This window comes from Strigops habroptila, chromosome 13 (assembly GCF_004027225.2).
Source record: "Strigops habroptila isolate Jane chromosome 13, bStrHab1.2.pri, whole genome shotgun sequence".
In the NCBI taxonomy this organism is placed as follows: Eukaryota; Metazoa; Chordata; class Aves; order Psittaciformes; family Psittacidae; genus Strigops; species Strigops habroptila.
This window is the reverse complement of record NC_044289.2, coordinates 11,368,512-11,389,862: the sequence shown is the minus strand read 5'-3', so window position 1 is coordinate 11,389,862 and position 21,351 is coordinate 11,368,512. Positions and strand designations below refer to the sequence as shown.

Sequence of the window (21,351 nt, the reverse complement as noted above, 5' to 3'; positions counted from 1 at the left end):
CCTATAGCCCTTTCCTGTCCTTCTTATTCTTCAATATCATTTTTCAGGTGTGAATGCTGAGTCTGGAGACAATTTTAAGATGCAGCTGTGAAACCTATTATGGGTGTCCCTGCTATCAAATACATGAGGTTCAGGGCTGCACGTAACCACTGAGCAATTAAATGGCAACCCTGGTGATGAATTACAACTGAGACCTCCTGAGGCTAAATAAATACAGCTGATAACTACTGATAAAATGAATTTCCGTATGCTTTTTTTTTTCTTTTTTAAAGCACCCTTCTAGTATCTATGCCCAGTAATGGTGCTGGTGTATCCCCGGGGAAGCTGCATTACCTGTGGCACTTCCACCCCGCAGCTCCTTGAGTTTCCAACCAGGGCTGGATAAAAGTGATAAAAATAAGCCAAATAAATCCATGTCCCTGCAGGAGCTGCGCAAAGGCAGGGAAAGGCAACACAGAGGTGGCCACAGAGGGAGACAAATGACAAGCTGAGGTTTTGGGTAACTGGTTTAAACATCTTTTCCCTCAGTTGTCCCATCTCAAACACTGTTGGGGTGCAGAGCATCCCTCAGAAAAGCGAGAAGGATGGGGAGAGCTGCAAAGCATTGGTGACAATGGTGGGGTCCCCTGAGGTGATGTGAAGGAGAGCAGCAGTGCTTCACCCAACACCCTGCCCAGGGGGAATGGGTGCAAGCCCATCTGCACAGGCACCGTTACACCCTGTGCCTGCAGAGGCTTCTGCTCTCCAGAGGTAGTTTGGAAAAAGGCAGAGAACAGATTTATGGAGCTGCTTGGAAAAATGGTCTTTGCCAGTGACTTTGAGACACTTCTGAGCAGGTTTTGTCTGTGCTGGTGTTTCCTCTGGGGGCTTCTCTTCCTGTGCAGAGGGAGCTTCAGGAGGTGCTCTGCATCCCCGGGTGCAGCTTTCTCACTCTCCGGCTGGCTGCGGAGAGCAGCCGCTCCGCCAGTGAAAAAGTATTTGGCTGAACATCCCATCCGCCTGGTTTGCAAGTGAAAATAAGGCTTGGCCAGCTCCACCCAGAGCAGAAAATCAGACCCTTTGGCAGAGTGTTGCTGCTGTAATGAAATTTAGCTGTGCTGAGACTGCCAGTCCTTAAATGGGAAAAATCCCACGTGGGTCCAGAGACATTTGGGGATGGATCTGTCAAAACTGCTGCTGCTGCTCAGGGTTTTTGGCACTGTCTGGGGACACCCACTGCAGGTGAATGTCACCCTGTGGCTTGGCCCATCCTCAGCACTGATTGCACATTGTCTTCTCCCTGCAGTGAGTCCCCGCAGCCTGTGGTCTCACAGAGCATGATGAAGCTCCTGCCCATCATCCCGCTCCTTCTGCTTCTCCTGACGATGGTGGAAGCCAGACCAAAACCTGCAGGTGAGCCCTGGCTGGTGTGGAGTGACTGGAGGAGGGAGAAGCTTAGTGAAGTGCAGTGAAGCCCTTGCTGCTTGAGGTGGGGGGACTCGATGCCTCTTCTTTGAAGACATTCCCAGGAGGATGGAGGGTCTCCCCAGGCATGGGACCTCAAATTCCCAGTGCTGCCCAGGGGAGCAGGAGCTTGAGCCCGGCCTCAGCATGGTGGGTCTGCTGCCACTTGCTCCGGGCATGTCCTCAGCTTTGACACAGCCCAGCTCAGGTCTTGTCACCCCTCTGACCTCAGCAGGAGACACAGGCATGAGAGGGAACCTCCTCCCAGCATGGGTTTCCTGATAGGGAGGAAAAAGCAAACCCAGGATACCAGCCCCTCTCCTCCCGGGGCAGAGGCACCTAAATCGATTCCAGTTTAGAAGCCGTGAAGGCACCAAGTGGAGAAAGGAGCGGGTATGTCTTGGAGACCTTCAGAGCACTTGAGATGACAGCCTGGATCTGGGCAGCATCCCAAAGGGACTCAAAGTGTTTGCTTACCATTAGGGCCAAATTCTCCCAGGCTTGGGTACACACAAGCCAAGCAAAATATGTTCATTGGCATTTCACTTGCTAAACGCTCTCCAAGTTTGCACTGGAAGTAGCACCCATATGTCCAAGAGAGGCTCTTTGGCTCGATCCCTGCCATGTGCATGCCCTTAGCTGTGCTTTTCACTGTCTCATTTTCTGCCATTAAAAAATAAAACACCAAAGCAAGCCCTGGTTTTAGGCAGAAACTGGCAAAATGCAGTAAAAGCCAGGGAAGGCTGGAGCTGTGTTGGGGAATAGAATTGCCCAAAGCAGTATGTTCCTACTTGCCATTTGAGCAAGTAGGAGCCTGTGCAGTGCAGAGGTCTGGGGCAGAGGCTGTGGCTTGCAGAGGACAGCAAAAGGCACTGGTCTGGTTTACAGTTTAATGCTCTGATTTGCTGCAGAGATGAAGATGCTGCTGCCTAAACCTGTGCCTAAACCTTGCCAGGGCAGATGCTGACAGAGAAGTGTTTCTGCAGCTCCTGGGGCTGCTGGCTGTGGAAATACAGGGAGCAGGAGCTGGGTCTGGCTACAGGGATGGTGTTGGGGAGGAGGGATACTGCCATTTCCTCACAGCTCCACAGCCAGGGCCTATCTTCCAGCCTCTCCCCCCTGCTTCTACTCTGCCAGCACCCTCCATGGGTTTATTTGGCAGTGGGGGCTGCACAGATCTGCCCTCTCCATCCTCCACTGAGCACCCCTCAAGCCATCCCACAGGGATGTCTCTGCTGCCAGCCCTGCTCTCCACAGGCAGTTGTGAGGCTGAACTGTCTCTTTTTCCCCTTCCAGCCCTGAAGTGCAGGACAGGTCCCCTGGACATTGTGTTTGTGATCGACAGTTCCCGCAGCGTGCGCCCCTTCGAGTTCGAGACCATGCGTCGGTTCATGATGGATATCATCAGCAGCTTGGATTTGGGCCCCAACGCCACGCGGGTCGGGGTGATCCAGTACTCCAGTCAAGTGCAGAATATCTTCTCCCTCAAGACCTTCTTCACGCGGGCGGACATGGAGAAAGCCATCAACAGCATCGTCCCGCTGGCGCAGGGCACCATGACAGGGCTGGCCATCCAGTATGCCATGAACGTGGCCTTCACCACGCAGGAGGGCGCACGCCCTCTGCACAAGAAGATCCCCCGCATTGCCATCATCGTGACGGATGGAAGACCCCAGGACCGTGTCACTGAGGTGGCCACCCAGGCCCGGAACGCTGGCATTGAGATCTACGCCGTGGGCATCCAGCGGGCAGACATGAACTCGCTGCGCGCCATGGCCTCGCCACCGCTGGAGGAGCACGTCTTCCTGGTGGAGTCCTTCGAGCTCATACAGCAGTTTGGGAAGCAGTTCCAGGACAAGCTCTGCGGTGGGTGAGAGCCGTGGCTGCAGGGGTGGGCAAGGATGGCGCTGGTGCCTGCTCCTTACCTGGGCTAGAAGGTGACATTCAGAGGGGTGTTTGGGGTGGCTGCCCTTACTAGGAGCAGCATGGACAGGGAAGCATGGTGCCAGGACACCAAAGGATACCAAAGCGAGGTGGCCTTTCCTCTTGCTCACCTTTCCTGGGGTGAGATAAAGAAACCTTTGAAAGCATTGCAAGCAAGTGATTTTCTTCACCCATGCATGGTAGCTCTGCCCCAAGCCAGGACGTCACAGCAGCAGTGATGGGAATACTAAAGAGCAGGAAATGTGGAGCTTGTTCCCCTGGGTGTGATGGGGGATGGATGACACATCCCAGAGCCCTGTGTACATTTTGACGTGACTCGAGCAGGGTCTCCTCCTACACAGACACGTGCACGGCATCTGCTGCATGCACACTGGTGTTTAATAAACCAGGAGGCTGATTCTCACTGTGGCCATGCTGACGCTGGTCAGGAGCTTGCAGGCTGAGACCTGTCTGTCTCCTGCCATGCTGGTGTCAAAGACCTGTCACTGCAGCAAGATGGCAAGACCTTGCTCATGTGCTTCAGCATCTGTTGAAGGGCAGAAGGCAGCTGCCAGCCTCTTTCAGGCAGTGTTTTCTAGCAAGGAGCACATGCAGGGCTCTGTTAGTGCTGTGGTGAGTCCTTGTGTGCTGGAGCAGGGGGTCCAGGGCTCACCAGATATTGCCTTCCTGTCTGCATGGACACACAGACCTGGCTCCTTCAGTATGTGTCAGCTGAGCTCAAGCTTTTGCTTACTCAGCTCAAGCTGTCGTCAGTATCAATTAATACTGAGCACTGATTTATCACTCAGGTAGACCAAAAAGCCAAGGCGGTTCTGAAACCTGCCCCGCACAGTGTCCACGTCTGTGCACTGGAAATCAGTGCGTGAAGACTGGTGCTGTGTGAGTCATCCCAGTGGATTCAGCTGCAGAGACAGGGCATGTGGCAGAGCCGGGATCCCCATGCATCAGCTTGTGGGCTGCTCTGATGTCTGTTCTGTCTTGCAGGGGTGGACATGTGCACGGGGCAGGAGCATGGCTGCCAGCACAGCTGCATCAGCACCCCTGGCTCCTTCTACTGTGAATGCAACCCAGGCTACAGGCTCAACGTGGACGGAAAGACCTGTTCCTGTAAAAACCCTTCTTTTATCCTAACTCTCGTAGAGGGCTTGTAGTTACAGGTCTCATGGAGGGAAGCTGAAATGCACCACAAGACCCAGGGAGGGCAGCAGCAGCCTGGGTGCTCTGTTCACCGAGCCTGCTGCTTCCTGGGTCTGTAATGACTGCGGACATTCAGCGTTGCTAAATCCTGGTCACCACCCTGGGATGGACACTTAGGACTCATGTGGGCACAGCCTGAGGGGGCTCTGGGCAGGGAGTACCAGAAGATGCACATCCCAGCCACAAAAGTGCGCAGTGTTTTAGCCCTGTATGATGAATGCAAAGCTGTATTAACTTGCCTGGCCATCACCATGGGACTCTTCCTTCTTGTCTCATGGTGCTGGGAGCTGCTGTGAAACCCTGGAGCAGGCCCTGCTCAGCTGCCCCAGGGAGGCTGGGACAGGTGGGTGATGGTGTCCTGTTCCCCACAGTCATCGATGCGTGTGCAGACGGGAGACACGGCTGTCAACACCAATGCGTCAGCGTTCGTGGGTCGTACACGTGCCACTGCCGTGCGGGTTACTACCTCCACCAGAACAAGAAGAGCTGCTCCAGTACGTGGCCATCTCCCTTCCTGTCCCTTCTTCATTTGCTTCTTGCTCTCCCTCTCCTTCTCTTGTCTTTCCCTTTCTGCCCACCCCTCTCCTTCTCTTACCAGTGATCGATTACTGCAGCTTTGGAAACCACAGCTGCCAGCACGAGTGTGTGAGCATCCCCAATGGGCACTACTGCCGCTGCCGCAGCGGGTTCACGCTGCAGCCCGACAGCAGGTCCTGCAGAGGTACGTCCCGGTGCGGCGCAGGCTGCGGTGTATGGCAGATACCTTTATGTCCTGCCCAGTCCCTAGGGAAAGGGCTGTTCCTGGGCCTGAATGGGGATAACCCTGTGCTCTTGGCTTGTCTTCCAGCCACTGACCTGTGCAACGGGCTGGATCATGGCTGTGAATTCAAATGTGTGAGCACGGAGGGCTCCTACCGCTGCGTGTGCCCTGAGGGTCAGCAGCTCCAGGCTGACGGCAAGGCGTGCAGCAGTAAGTATTGGGATGAGGCTCTTGGCATCCTCCTCGTGCTCTGGGCTCCTGGCGAGGGTTTACCTGAAACTGGGCTGGGGATCTAAGTGGGAGTTTGAGCTGGGTTGAAAGAGGATGGAGAGCTGGCTGGGCTTGGGGGAGCGCCCTGGCTGCTGCGGGGATAGATACAGGCTTGTGTCCGCAGAGACATGGCCCAGAAGATGCAACAGGAGCTTTGAGGAAAAGGGAGACCTAGGAAAGACCTTTAGGGGATGCTGGGGTGGCAGTGGAGGTTTTGGGGCTGAGACCCCTGGGTATGCTTTGCCCTGTTTCCCAGCCTCATGGTGGCTGCAGTTCTGGGGGGTCCACAGAGTGTCCTGAAGCCCAGGCCCAGCTCTGAGCACCTTCACTCTGATGGTGCCCATGGCCAGGCTGGTCCCTTGTCACCTTCCCTCTGTACCCACAGAGTGCGGGGCTGGACATGTCGACCTGGTGATGGTGATTGATGGTTCCAAGAGTGTCCGGCCCCAAAACTTTGAGCTGGTGAAGCAGTTTGTGAACCGCATCGTGGACCTGCTGGAGGTGTCCCCCCACGGCACACGCGTGGGGCTGGTGCAGTACTCCAGCCGCGTCCGCACTGAGTTCCCTCTCAACAAGTACCACAGCGCGGATGAGATCAAGAAGGCGGTGATGGAGGTGGAGTACATGGAGAAAGGCACCATGACAGGCCTTGCCCTCAAGCACATGGTGGAACACAGCTTCTCCGAGCTGGAAGGTGCCAGGCCTGCCTCCCACAACATCCCCAGAATCGGGCTCGTCTTCACAGATGGGCGCTCCCAGGATGACATCTCTGAATGGGCCAGGAGAGCAAAGGAGTCAGGTATGAGGGGCTGGAAAGCCCCAAACTGCAGTGCCTTGGGCATCCCCCAGGATGGTTCCTTGGGGAGTCTGGCTCTGGGAGAGGCTGCAGCATCCAGCCTTGGCATGCTACATCACCCAGGTCTGCAGAGGCAGAAGTGCCTCTGCCATGGTTTAGGCTGCTTTGATCAGCATCCTTCATGCAGCAGTCTGCACCACGGTGGTGCTGCTCTTTCCTGCCTAAATTCTTGATGCGTATTTGGGAAGCCCAGTGTAAATCCTACATCTTTGGCTTTGCTTCCTTTGGGCTTGGGGCTGCTGGATGTGGGGTGGCCATCACAGTGCTCAGGGTCCATCCTTGCCATGCAGGGATCGTTATGTTCGCTGTGGGTGTTGGCAAGGCTGTGGAAGAGGAGCTGAGAGCGATCGCCTCTGAGCCAGTGGAGCAGCACTTCTCCTACTCAGCAGACTTCACCACCATGACGCACCTCGTGGAGAACTTCAAGCTGAACATCTGCCCAGGTGGGTGCTCTGGCCACACCAGGGGCTCAGCCCCAAGCCAGGGGAGTCCTCTTCTCCCCACAGAGCCAGTGGGGTGGTTTCTGTCACCCTGCATCGTGTACCGCAGGACTGGGCTGGTGTGAGCCTAGGCTGCCCCTGGCTCTCACGAGGCTGGTGAGGTATAGAGGTGGGTCTTAGGGAGGGATTTGGAAGAGAAAGTGGAGCTGGGGGGTTAACACAAAAGTGTTAGTGTTAGTGGCCACCCCAGTGCATGGGCAGAGGCTGGGGTCACACCTGCCTTGAGGGATGCTGCCCCAGCTCCGAAGATGGCCTGTCTCCTCGTCCAGACCTGCACTTCTGCTGCTGCTGGACACAGGAGGACCATGATGGGTTACCATGAAGGTCTCCCTGCTCTTGGGGCCCCCACAGGGCTGCAGATGTAGGGTCAGTATGCCCTCTGCCCAGCTTGAAGGCAAAGTGAAGCTCAGCACTAGCTGTTCTTGGCACACTGTGACGATGTGTGTGGCAGCTCCATAGGATGCCTGGTGGGGTGCCTGGCAGTGAGCTTGCTGGGCTGGCAGGGATGCAGCCTGGCAAAAAGGAGTGAGGAAAAAGGAGAGGGGGGAGCCCCAAGGCTCAGGTCCTGCCCTATTGAGTGGCTGTAGGAACAAAGGACTGGTGCTGTGCGGGAGCAGGGGAGAGCCAGCCACCATGAAGCCGTGGCTCTGACTGCACCCAAACCCCCATGGTCACAGAGGAGGGCAAAGGGGAGACAGAGATCCGCAGCCCCTGCGAGTGCGAAGCGCTGGTGCAGTTCCAGACGAACACTGTGGCCATCCTGCAGAGCCTGACCGAGAAAAATATCCTTTGGGGTGATGCCTGGGCCTGCCAGGGTGCAGGGCAGCCTGGGGATAGCCCGCATGTGGGGAGGGGAGGGATGGATAGAAGGGAGGAGGGAAAACTTTAGGGTCCCTCAAGGGGACCATCTGGCTCACACCGTTTCCTTAGCACACTCACTTGCTCAGACGACAGCCAGACTTGAAGACTTGGAAAAGCAGATTGCCAAGAAGAAGTGATCCTTACAGAGGGCTGCAGCGCTCGTACAGGGCATGGGGATGTACAGTAGCTACGTGGCATTGTTATTGCTAGGTTATTGTAAAGCATCAGTGTTGTTTGTTCTTGTATTGCAAAATCCCCGGAGGGATGTGGAGTGTATTTAAAAAAACAAAAAATCCTAAAAAAAAAACATACCAAAAAAGAACTTGAGCAAGAACCCCTACAGTGAAGCCAAGGGGTTCAGTCAGTGTTGGTGCCTCATTCCTCTGAACTGGCAGGTCTGGGATGAGGCAGGATGACTGTGTGGGCAGGCTGGGCTTTGGATGAGGGTTTAGATTGGATATTAGGTCAGGTATTGGACCAGGCTGCCCAGGGCAGTGGTGGAGTCACTGTCCCTGGAGGTGTTCACAAACCGTGTAGCTGAGGCCCTCAGTGACGTGGGTTAGTGGAGGCCTTGGGAGTCCTGGAGTAACAGTTGGACTTGATGATCTCAAAGATCTTTTCCAACCCAGTTGATTCTATGATTCTGTGTGACACCCGGCCTTTTCCCAGAGTGACTGGGATGAACCAGCCCCTGCACAGCACCCAGCATGCTGCTTCGCAAGAGAAAACCCCTCCAGTGATGGTGCCCTGGGAGCTGCGAAGTGGTGGGGCTGGGAGAGCTGCGGGCAGTGCACAGGGGTGGATGCAGCCCAGCCAGCTCCCTCATGGCACCCAGGTGTGCACCCATGGGGAAGCGGGCGCAGGAATCAGCAGATCCCCTTGTCCCTGTTTTGGCAGAATTGTTCGGGAATCGATCATTATATCGTTTGGTTTTTTAATCACATAGTAAAATGGTAATAATTCTTTCTATAAATATCTGTGTGTGTATATATATTTCATTCTGAGAGCAGGGTAGTGCTGTTTTTAAACACTTCTTTTATATAAAGAAATTTTTATCCTGACAATAAACACCCTAAAGATTTGTATGACATGTTCCTCTCCTTTTAGCTGAGCTGCAGGGCCACAGAAGCATCTCTATATCAGCACAGGGGCCTCTGGCTTTTAGGCTTTAAGGAGCTGGTATGTGGCTTGAGGCTGGGATTTGGAGCTGAAGAGCAGGAAGATGAAGGCAGGTTCTGGGTTGCGGTGCGGGGCTTGCTGGGACTGCTCTGGGGAAAAGAGCTGGGAAGTGCTCAGGTATTTGTTTTATGAGGTGAAGAACAGCTTTTCCTACATGCAATTGAAAGCAGTGGTTCCCCAGGTCAGCAGGGGGATTTGATGGCTTCTGAGCAGGGCTTGTCTTACCTGGCGTGGACTGGGGCACTTGTAGCCTCATTATATCTGTTTACTGGGATGGCAAATGAAGCACTGCTGATTAGCTGCCCCATAGCCCTCCTGTCAGCCCGTATCGCACCCATCGGCCCCACATCCCATCCATGCACCTCACAGTCCCCGGTCCCTCTCACCCTGCAGCCCAGCAGACAGCACAGGGGGGTGGTTGGGAAGGCGCTAATGGTCTCAAGCCACATCCAAGCCAAATGCTATTGCTACAGAGTGCAGTGACCAAGAAGCCACTGCAGTGTTCTGCAACCCTGAATCTGGGATCTGGGACTTCCCTGGTGTATGCAACTCCCTAAAACATACAGTAACTGCAGGGAAAAATAAGAGGGAAAAAGGAAGCAATTAGCTGAATTTGGGACTTAATAACAGGCTTGATTAGAGCAGATAATGGCACTCCCTGAGGGCATGATTAAGCCTCAGTTGGCCCAGTGTGATTTTGGCAAATACTAGGGGAAGCTGTAAGCAAAGTGGAGCTGGGCTGGCAGCGAGATGGAGAGGCTGAATGAGGGCTGGCAGCTTGGATGGGAAAGCATCGGAGGGGAAGTGTGAGAGGGGAGAAGGAACAGCAGGAGCTGAGCATCCACTGAGGTGGGATATGTGGGAAAGGCTGGATATCCCAGGACAGGCTGTGGGATTGCATGTGGGAGCAGAGCCTTATAATGGCTTTTCACTAGATGGCACCAGACACCAGCGCTAATGAGGGTCCACTGGGTTGGGGACACCCCCTTCTACTGGGCACCCCGACGTGGTGGACCCAGTTCAGGGACAAGTGGAGCATCCTCAGCCATGAGCTGAGGGTGGATGGACCTCAGTGTTAGGCTGAACACATTACATCACCTGGTAGGGAACAAGGTCTGTGTTAGGGGGAACAAGCTGTTCCTCATGTGCTTTGTGCACCCTTCTAAGGCTGGGGCTTGGTCATGGCCAAGCCCTGAGCTGGGAGATCCGGTGCTGCTGGAAATACGAACTGAAGAGCCCTGGCCTGGCTGGGAAAATACATCATCAGCCAGCAGGACCCCTGGCCTTGCACAGCTCAGGCCTTGCTGCCTCAGGAGAAGGCTCTAGAAGTGCTTTTCATGGAGGACATGAGCACTATGGGATGGGGACAGCTCTGCAGGACCTTGGGGCAGTGGGTTCTGCACATGTGGCAGAGGTGGTCCTATGCACAGAAATGCCATGGTCTGGCTTATTCTCTGGGAGTTTGCAATAGAAGCATAATTCAGACTCTTCCCCCTATGGACTTCCTATGGATAAAGCACTACCAAAAGTCCTTCAGATGGATTTCTCCTTCCCAGCTTTTCTGCAGCTGAATCCAAGACATGCTCCTTGGTGTTTTCTCTTCTCTTGGAGGTGCAGCCCCAAGCACCACCTCAGCCAGATCCCAGCAACCAGCTGAATGCCAGAGGATTGCTTAAAAATCAATCCAATGCTTATATTTCTGATTAAAAATGCTAAATGGTTGGTGCACAGCTCAAAGTCTATTTGGGTTGGCTTAAATACCCTCGCAGTTATTTATTAAGTGACTTCACAAAGAGCTAAATGCAGCCACAAGATCATTAGGGAAATTGGAAAATAATTAACAGAGATCCAGTAAATTAAGGTGAGATGCCCACCATGCCCTGGATGGAGAGCAGGGCTCCAGGGGCTGGGGCAGAGGCTTTCGCCGCTCCTTGCCCTGTCATTGCAAAATCAGGGGCTAGCCCAGCCTGCCCTTTGCAGAAGCATTGGGGGCGATTTGACTGCAGGGTGCCTTTTCCAGCACAGCTCTGGTTCCTGCTAGCCGCAGAAATCCCAAGCACAGGTTCCAGGAACTTGTTACTACACAAGGCAAGGGGAACATTGACCTGTTGGTGGGAAATGGAGTAATTTCCCATTGCCCAAGAGCACCTAAAGAAAAGAGCTTTGCCTGGAGGGGAGGTACAATCTCCCTGGGAGGGAGGAGCAGATGGAGGCCTTAGGACGGGTGGGATCTTTGCCATCTGAGCAAGCACTGTAGCCCCTAATCTCTACAGCCAGCTAGTGCTGGGCTCAGTTCTGCTGTCCTCGTGCTGCATGGGGATTTTTGGCTGATGACAGGGCTGTATGGAGCAAATTATCCTACCCTGATGAGGCCAACCACTTTCTTCCAGCACCAGCCTACTTCCTACATGGCAGCAGCCTCCCAGAGAGATTATGAGGTTCAGGTGACCCCCACAGAGCTTGGGAAAGACTCACTCTTGGCTAAGCCAAAGCTATTTCCCTACAGTAGCTTACACCATCATTAGGGCAGGAACCAGCAGGGCTTGGAGCAGGTTTCCCCTATAAAAACCTCAAAGGATTATCCCTGGGAAGGCACAGGCAGCCCCATGCTGATCTGGATCATGCTGTAAGGTTTGATTTGCAGGTCCACATGGAAACAGGCTACAGAGAGAAACTCATATAAAGGACCTCCAGAAGGGAATGCAGCACGGTCATCACCACATGGTTTCTCCTGGAGAAGCATTCCTGCTCGGGAGAAAGCAGCTCCACTGCCTCCAGCCTGCTTGGGAGACAATGCCCTGGACAATCTCCCCTTGGCTTGTCCCTCAGCCCCAGGTGTAGCTGCAGGGGACAGTTGTGCAATGGAACAACTGCTTTTTGAGCAACTGAACAACCCCAACTGTATCTTGTGCAAAAGGTCTCCGGAAAACACCATGCAACAGCAGAGGAAAAAGGCACAAATATTAGCACATGCCCAGCCCTATTCCCTGCCCCCCATCCTCCCCAAGGCTTTAACTGCCTGTGCCCCCCATCTCTCCACACTCACACCTCTCAGGGACACAGCAGCATGAAGTCGGTGGCTGCTCTCCTCCTGGTAGGGATGCTCATCCTCGGGACAGAGCTGCCAGCAGGTAGGAAATGTCCGAGATAGGGCACAGAGAGGAGATGCACAGGAACGGGGAAGGAGCTGTGCTAGCAGGGATCCTGGGGGATGGGAGAGGAGCTGCGGGGCACCTCCCTAAGGCAGCCTGTGGCCAACATCTCCCTCCTCTTGCAGGCAGCGCCTGGTCCTGCCCGCCTGTTCGCTACCGCTGCATGATGCAAAACCCACCCAACGCGTGCTATGCTGACTGGCACTGCCCGCGGCGCAAGAAGTGCTGCCCATCCTTCTGCGGCAGGAGATGCCTCTCGCGCTCATCATCCCTCCCCTTCATCTCCGGTAGGGTCTCGGGGGCTCCCTCTCCTGCACCCACCTCCCTGGGGAGCGGAGCGGGGATACGGTGATGGTGGCTGTGGACATGCAGCAGTGTCTGGCTGTCAGAGCCCTCCACTGTCAGTGGTGGGATGATTTATGGCCAAACTCCTGGGCTTCGGTTACTCTGAGCATCAGACCGAGCCTGTTCCCTTCTTTCCCTTTCTCCAGTATGAGCTCCAGCTCCCAGGACAGACCAAGGTGCCTTCTCAGCGTGCCTGTGCCACATCTGGCACCAGCTAGCTGCACATACCTCTGCTAAGGCTTGTCCTGCCCGATGCTGGCTCCTGGGAGGATGGGGACAGCCACCAGCCCACACTCAGAGACCATCACAGCTCCAGGACCACCGACGACAGTGCCACACAGTGCTACTGCTTCACCATTGCTGCTTGAATAAATAAAAGAGCTTGTCCAAGGGATGCTTGTGATGGGTGACTCCTTTCCCCACCTCCTCCTGCCTCTCTCCAGGCCCATGCTCCCACTGATGCTTTCACCCTGGAATTTCTGCCTGGGGAAGAGAATGAAAACAGTTCAGCTGCACACCTAGAGTATGGTGAGGGGCTGGCTTGAGGGGGGAGCAAGTCCATCCAGAGACATACAAAACCCGGGAGGAGAGGGCAATGGGAAGGGGCTGGTACAAAATATGATGGGACACTTTAGAGGATGCTCCTGGCAGGCTGGGGGGGGCTCTGGAGAGCAGCGTGTCCTGCCCCCCAGGCACTCCCCAAGCGGGACAGGGCTGATCCTGCCTGGCTGGGGGGATGCGGGAGGCAGATCCCTTCAAGCGCTTGAAGCACATCTGGAGGGCAGGAGAGGCGTTACATAGACCCAAACCCCAACTGATGCTGAGCCCCTCACTGAACCTGAGCTGGTGGTGAAAATTCAGCTGAAAATTGCCTGTGAAAGTCTCCACCCAGGGCACAAAACCACAGCTCTAAAGGGGTTCTTGTCATTTTTGTACAGTTAAGTGCTGGGGCCAGAAAGAACAGGAAATGCCAGGAAATATCAGCAGGAGAAAGTGTGTGCAGCCTGAGGGACCTGCCCAGTGCAATAGCAGAGCCAGGCATTGCCACCATGTGCTGCAGGGGCAGAGCATCCCCCAGCCTGTGCTGATGCCCAAACAGCCCCCCCCAACCCCATGGCTGATGCAAGGCTCACACATCCCATCATTACATTCTCAACAAGCAGACCCAGCCCATTCTGAGAGAGAAGCCTGGTCTGTCTGCAGAGAGTAGAGAGAACAGAGAGGGAGATGAGCGAGTACTGGGCAACAGGGGTAAAGGAACATTTGGGTGGTAGCTGGGAGGAGGCACTTTGCCTCCACCTCCTTCAAGCCCCAGGCAGACCCCATAAGCTGCCCAGCTCCCGTCCCCTGCTGCTGCAAGGGCTGAGCTAATGATCCCCACTGCCAGGCATGAACAAGGCATCTGGAGAGCAGCATGAACTAGCCAGATGTTAAAGCCACCCACAAATACAGCAGGATAAAGCCTCTGGCTGTGGGATCAACATCTTGCATGGCCCAAAGCAGACACTGGATGCTACCTGGCTAAGGCTGGGAAGAGCATCTGCTGGAGCAAGTCCTTCCGTGGGGGTCACCATGGAAGAACTGGAGGGAGGGAGGGAAAGACTCAGAAATCACTCAGTGACTGAGAATGAGGAAGTCCTCCTATGGTGAAAGGCCACTTCTGCTTAGCAGCCAAGGGAGGGCAGGGGTAACTGCATGCCAGGGGATACTGGAAACACCAGGTGATCCAGCAGGACAAGGGCTGGGAGCTCAACAGCCAAATTCCATGTAAAATCAGACCTTGCTTCTGACCAGTGCAGTGTCCTACCAGGGGTAAACTCTACCACCCTTACACCAACCCACCCCTCTGAGCAGGAAGCCCTGTGGCCACACAAGCCATGGGGTGAGAGGGGCAGAGCCCCAGCCCTCCCCCAGCCATTCCCCACCCAGGCAGCCTAGAGAAGCCTCATTACACCTCTCGCCAGTCATTAGTCACAAACCACAACCCTCCCTCCTCCATCAGGACCAGCTATTATCAGCTATTAAGCAGGCATTTCCATACAGCTGCCTAATTTGATAATGCTGCAATTATCTTGGTTTGTTAACAAGATTAAATTGCTAATTGGTTTGATTAGGCACAGAGCTGCAGGCATGGGGTGCCTTGCAGCTGGTTAGTGCTCATGGTCCCACACAGCCCAATGGCTGCCGTGCCCAATGCAGCAGCTCCTCCACTGAGACGAGGTCAAGGCAGCAGCATAGGAGAAGTACATCCTCCCAAAAACTGCTGCCTGGGATCTCCACATCTCCATGTGATGGCCTGGAAAGGTCCCTCCTCCTGCCCAGCTTTGTCCATGTCACTGCTGTCACCCAGCTGCTGGCCCAGGGAGATGGCTTTGGGGCCAGAGGATGCCATGGAGACATCTGGTCTGTCTCAGTCCTGCAGTGCTCCCAAACAGAAAGCAGCAAGTTAGAAATCCCTGAGGCAATGAACCAACTGTGTACATCCACCTGCATCAACAAATAGTCTCTCCAGGAACAGGTCCCTACCACTGTGCACAGCAACACCCAGCTCACCACCACAGCCACACTGGGGATCTCCCATCACAAACCCACACCTCCCCATGCAGTCAGCACCCACCTGGGGGGAGCTGGGCAATGCACCACAACATGAACAGGACAGGTTGCGGTAAGCTCCTGGCAGCGCGCTTTGACTGAAAACCCTTTGGATCCAGGTCTCTGGGGAGGAAGGGAATTCCCCTCTGCATCCTAGGTATGTGCCAGCAAGACAGCAGGAAGAGCAGCGAGTCCTGTGCCAGAGACGAGATGTTTCCATGTGGGTTCTTCCTGTCATCTGCTTCCTCCGGGCCAGAACAGCCTGGAGATGGAGGGATTCATTTGCTCTGCCTGGAGGCTTAAGGATTGCTGCTGTGGGACCTTCTCCTGGGAAGAGCCCACCAGATCCAGTGCTGGGGAAAAAAATACACAGGCAGAGGCTGCACAAAAGGACCCAGCTTTGGGTTAGAAACATCCATCACAGCATGTTGCAGCAGCAGCACCATTGAAGGGCAGGGAGCCCTGCAGCTCCTTTGGAATGCAGCAGGTCTGGCTTACTCCACCTTCCCTCAACACTGGGGTTTTGGGGGCCTGTTGGACCAAAGGAAACATTCAGTATGCCCTGACATCCCAGGGGATGGGATCTAGAGCGGCTCCCCAGGGAGCCATCAACATCAGAGGCAGCCTTGCTCCCCACAGAAATGTACTTTGGTCCACTCTGAGATGGAGACAGGGCAGAAGATGGAGAAGTAAGGTCTCACCCACAGCACACCCCTTGCACACCCAAACATCTTTTTAGTATTTTCTTGGAGCCTTTCCCCTGCATATTTTATGGCTCAGGAGACTGGGTGATCAGGGTCTGAATACAGAACAGTTTGGCACTCAGGAGTGATGCAAGACCTTTTCAAGAGATGATTCGAATTAGTAAGAATTACTACAGCTTTGAAAAACCTTTGAAAAAGGAGGGTTATTTAGCAAGCCTGGCCCAGGAGCAGGAAGCTGTTGTCCCAGCAGGATGTAGCAATTGCATCAAAATCCAGAGGAGAAAATACCTGGGCTGAGCAGATCCACTTGGCAGCAGCTCTGCCCATACTCAGGTGCTATGCCCAGCCCTCGTCACCTCTGCAGAGCAGCAGCAGTATTTTCAGTGGGAAAAGGAGCCAATACCATGCTCGTCCCCACCATAAAAGAAAGATATATACACACATCTCTGCAGAAAAATAAGCCATCCTCACACTGCTGAAGGTCAACAGATGTATAAACTCACTCTGTGACTTCTTCTTTGGGGTGATTTATGGAAAGCGCAGCTCCTCACCTAGACCAAGTCCCTCTCCAGCAGCCGGGAGTGGGTGGTCAAGGCCAGAGCTGCCTCACACCAGCTGATGCCCTCCAGCTATTTCTTTCAGAAGACACAGGGATGCCCTTTTTGTGCTCAGGAAGCTTGCCCTAAACATGCCTTAGCTTGCCTGGCCAGGATGCACCAATAACCCTTTTAGGTGCCTTCCCCAAACACAGCGAGGAGAACACACAAGCACTAGCCCCACAGTGCTGGGAGGGCAGAGCCTCAACCTTCGATTGCATAGTGAAGGGAGGCTGCATTTGCCACTGGGAAGCTTTGAAACAGCCGGGATGGAAGCCATCTCTTCTGCCTGGCTCCAGCACACCAGCCCAGCTGTGCACCACAGCCAGCTCCCTGGTGGGGAGCCCCAGAGCAGCAGGGTCTGGCAGGGGATGGTTCCATGGTGCAAGGATGCCAGAGCAGCCCACTGCAATGTCTCTCCTGCCTGAAGTGCTGCCAAGCCTCACAAGCTGCTTGTGATGAAGCCCTTCGATCTGACACAGAAACAGCTCTGCGTGCCCCATGACGGCCAAGAGACAGCAGAGCTGTGCTGAGCCGCTTGGCTCCATCCCCATTCATCCCACCAGGAATCCTCACCAGGCTGTTCTCTGCTGGAGCTGCACAAGGTTGCACACCCAGGAAGCCTTTCAGATGCTGGCAGGAGTTTCCTGAGCCAGGGAACCAAAAGGAAAGGAAGGCAAAAAAGTGAGGCCCTCACAGCACCCTGTTGCTGGGGGAGATCCCTGCATGTCAGCAGTCCCTTGTCCCCATGCAGAAAGAGAGCAGAGAAGACAGAAGCATCTTTCCTCTGCAGTAAGCCTCTCTGTATGAAGGCACGTGTGAGAGCTCAGCAGGAGGCTGAGCAGCAGCACAGGCAGGGCTGCCAGGCTCCTCTCCCATGCCCTCTCTTCAGCCTCAGTTCTCAGCTCCAGGGCCAGACCCACAGTCCCTCTTCAGGCTGCTGCCTTCATTCAGCCAAGCAGCTGGGATGTGAAGAAAACAACAGCTCTAGCAAAGGCTGACAAAGCACTTGAAGACTCACACAAAGCAGCTTGAACGGAGGAAAGAACCAGAAGCAAGCAAAGCATCTCCCATAGGCACCTGCCCTGCAACAGCCCCTGCTCACACACCAAACTAAAGCACAGTTCCCAACTCATGGCCCACACAAATGCTCTGGGCAAGGTTAGGGTCGTAAACTCACCATCACCCCCAAATCCACCAGCACAGGCACCAGGGTACCCACACACCCCCTTCCAAATGGGGCCACTCACCTGCAGAGAGACCTTCCCAGCTGAAACCACTGACCCCCCATAACAAGGTGCCGTGGAAGAGGAGGGTGGGCTATTTATGTTATAGGGCAGCCCAGATGAGCTCCTGCCACTCTCCATCTGAGGAGGGGAAGCCATTTCCCAGCTCCTTTGGGCCCCACACTGGCTCCTCGTTAGCACCAACAGCATCAGACAGGGAAATTCCTGTCTCTTCAGCCCTGCCTGTGCCAAGGCACACACAGATGCTCCTTTCCCCAACAACTATGTAGGTTAATAACATGCAATGTGATTGCAAGACACAGGGAACCGCAAAGCTATGTCAATATTTAGCTTTTACACGTTTGTCTAATTAGAGAGCAACCTGCGATTCCCTCAGAAGGAGGCACGGCTGCTTCGCCCCTCTCCCTCCCCTTCTGTACATTCCCAGTTCAGATAGGATAAACGTCAGCTCATTCGCCAGTCGCAAACGGTCTGTCCCAAAATGCTATTCCCAGGCACTGGATGTCAGAAATCATTATACTAAATAAAGCTTCATGAATGATTCATGGAGCTGGGTTTCACATTAATCAGGGGGAGATGGGCAAAAGCAGCACAGCATCACAGACCGCCCTGTCGTGTTCTTGCACAGGCAGGCAAAAGGAGAGGTTTGGACCTTCAAGGCACAAATCAGAGATACGGTACAAATCAGAGAAATACCCTGGTCCCAACACGACTGGAGCCTGACCGAGCAGAGACCAAAAGCAGGCAGCAGGCCATTGCCCAAATACCTTTCTGCTTCAGGAGCTCCTGTGACTCGATCACGTTAATGAGCCCAGGGCAGCCTGCTGCTGCTCCGAGCACACTCAGAGATGCACAACTGCTTTTCACATTAGTCCTGGTCTCCGGCACGGGGCTGGGCCAGCACTCAGGACTCACGTACTGACTCCCTGGCTCAGTGCCCTATGGCCACTAAAAATAGAATGTTGTTCTGAATTGTCACCAGGAGGATCCTTCCAAGGTGCAGGAAAACGGGGTGTCTGCCTGGATGCCACTCTGCACTCTGGCACAGGCTGGCCACTGGTGGGTATTTCCTTGGGACGCAAATGCTTCTTCCACTGCTTCAAGACTTTGGAAAGAAGGTAGATGTGTCCTCTCTTGGTAATCTGAATCTACCTAAAAAGGCAAGCCCTGAACTCCGTAAATCAATGGGAGAGTGATGTGTGCCTTCAACATGGCAATGTTGGTGGAAGGAGGCGATGAAGCATGGGATCTCATGCGCATTTTGCAGGAATGAGGGCCTGTGCCTCTCCCAAGCAGACAGCGAGCTCTCATCCTGGGATCTCCCCCTGCATCCCTCGCTGCTCCTTTGCTGCTTGCTCAAAGACTCCTGGTTAAAAACCGTCAAAACTACAGTGACAAACAGCCAGGCCAGCTGTACAGCAGGGAAAAATCTATAGCTGGCATTCCAAAATCTGGGCTCTGACATGAAGACAGTGGGGATTCTCTGTGCAGCAGTAGAGGGATATCTATCAGGAGGCCAAGGAGCCATCAGACATCCCTGCTACCCCGCCACAGCTCTGCAGCCTTCCTAGGGCCATGCAGTAATGGGATCAGGATAAAGATGCTGTTTGATTGAGACAGTGGATTCTGCAGATACTTTCATCCCACAGCAAACATAGGTGAGGGGATGGTATTGGTGGGAGCAGCAAACCTGCCCTGGGGCTCTGACTCTCCACCACAGCTGGGGACAAAGAGTATCCGCTGCGTTTGGGTCCCTTCAGTCCCTGCCTAGCTGTGATGACACAGCTAGAAATGTCAAGCCAAATCTGTAAATTGCTGATGAATTGTCACTATTGTTATTTTGCAGGTGGAAGTGCCCCAGTGGTTTGAGGTTCTTGGGGAGCGCCGGGCTCCTGTTGCAGCCCTGCCTCCAGCTCCCTCTGTGCTGGCAGGGGGGTGAGTGTACACAGAATTACAGCTGGAGATTAATGTGCATGAGCTGAGGGGAAGAACCTCACCCATTTCTGCAAGAATGCTGTATTTTGGACCCCTACAGGAGGCTAGAGCAGTGCTGGAGGTGGTGAGAGGGGCTCCGATGTCAGAGGGTCTTCACGTCTTGAGGCTCTGAAGAATGCCCAGGGGTCTTGCTGGCTTTCTCTGTCCGCCTCTGCCTCTCCCTCCTGCAGACATCACCCCTGTATGGGGAGGACACCTCAAGCCAAGGAGCAGGACTTGGGGCTGATGGAGCTGCAGCATGGGCGATCTGCCCCACAGGATGCTGGAGTGTTGGGGAATGGAGTGATGTGACATCCCCAGCTGCGGGGTGCCTCTGGGGGCCAGGCTGGGGACCCGCTCATCCCCCGCGCTGCCCCTGCTGTCAAAGCTGGGTGCCATTGCCAGGCAATACACCAAGAGCCTGTGCCACGCTGCTGCAGATAGATGGCAACGCGGTCACCCTACTGCAGGGGGCTGGATGCTGCAGATGAATCCAAGGGCTCCAGAGTCTCAAGAAGGTTGGCTAAATAATTTCCAGCGGAAAGCAGGCTGATATCCCCCCGTCAGCAGTGCCTAAATACACCCTGTGGCTCTGGGAGGAAGATGGGGATTGTAGGGATGGGACCCCCAGAGCTGGTGGTCCTTACTCCTCTTCTCCTGCTCAGAGGATGCTGTCATCATGGCTCAGCTTTCCCTCCTCACCATCCTGTGGGCTTGCTCTGGGGATAGGCAAGGCTGTATGGGGACAGCTGACAGCATGGGAAGGAGAAGCCCAAACCCCTCCAACCAGAGGAACCCCCTCCCAGAGCTCGTGGGAGGCCTGGGGGGCACAAACACACCAGCGAACACAGAAAACACCAAGGGAAAAAAGAGTACTAAGGAAAACCCATGTATTAAGTCTTTGACAGTGGGAATCTCAAGAGCAGGCTTTTGCATCTGCCCTAATTTAGCTCTTTCCCTCTGGAAAGGACTATTTGTGAAATGCTTTGTGTCCGTGTCCCCGGCATTAAACAGCCCCTGTCGGTACCTGGCTCCATGGATCCCCCTGTGCTCACAGGTGTGCCAGCGCTCAACCCGCTCCATTCCATCTCCCACGTGGCACGTACCCAGCAGCTCCGGCCTTTCACAATGGATGTCCAAGGGGCTGAAAAGTGCTTGAAGATTTTTCTTTTAATTAAAGGAGCTCTGCAGACATGCTATATTCATACATATATTCCCCTATTTATTTAATTTATTGCTACATCAGCTATTAAAAAAAAAAAAAGGCAGAAAGAAGAAAGGAAGGGAGCTGCCACAAGCTGAGCGGCTTTCGGGATGACTCACTGCAGTACTGAAATGGCTGCTGGCTTCAGACTCACCCTGCCTCTGCAATTGGCTTCCAGACTGCAGAAGAGACCACAGCGAAAGGTTTCTCTCCCCATCCACACATTGAAGATTTGCTGTGTCGCTATCACAAAATGCCCCCCAGGCTTCTGCGGGAGGAGAGACCTGCCTTCCCCAAGAGAGGAAGATGGGGGGAGACATGAAAGGAAGAGATGGCGAGGCGTTTCCAGCTGACCTGATTTTCTGCCTGTTCCTGTCTTCACATCACTGCCAGTTAGTTGAGGAGCGATGGTGGAGGCGCAGGGCTGGCCCGTGCCATGGGGAGCTGAGCCCTGCCAGTGCTGCTGCAAACCCCGCTGTGTGAGTAAGGGCCCTTGCACCTCAGTTTGCTGGGAAAGAGCCTTAAAA

The 21,351-nt window shown here is 54.4% G+C and overlaps 2 protein-coding genes across 2 annotated transcripts; both read left to right on the top strand.

Annotated features, from left to right (window-relative positions):
• The first annotated feature begins 1,290 nt into the window (after window positions 1–1,290).
• MATN4 (matrilin 4) lies at window positions 1,291–8,854 on the top strand. The gene is made up of 10 exons (XM_030502529.1): window positions 1,291–1,392; window positions 2,740–3,309; window positions 4,372–4,494; window positions 4,956–5,078; window positions 5,183–5,305; window positions 5,432–5,554; window positions 6,000–6,413; window positions 6,761–6,913; window positions 7,648–7,752; window positions 7,910–8,854. Exons 1-10 carry the CDS (start codon window positions 1,317–1,319, stop codon window positions 7,966–7,968), a joined length of 1,869 nt encoding a protein of 622 aa, XP_030358389.1. The 5' UTR covers window positions 1,291–1,316; the 3' UTR covers window positions 7,969–8,854.
• A 3,126-nt stretch (window positions 8,855–11,980) lies between these two features.
• On the top strand, window positions 11,981–12,899 carry LOC115614976 (caltrin-like protein 2). The gene is made up of 3 exons (XM_030502528.1): window positions 11,981–12,141; window positions 12,288–12,449; window positions 12,654–12,899. The coding sequence occupies exons 1-3, from the start codon at window positions 12,078–12,080 to the stop codon at window positions 12,656–12,658; spliced, it is 231 nt and encodes a 76-aa protein (XP_030358388.1). The 5' UTR covers window positions 11,981–12,077; the 3' UTR covers window positions 12,659–12,899.
• The last annotated feature ends 8,452 nt before the right edge of the window (window positions 12,900–21,351 follow it).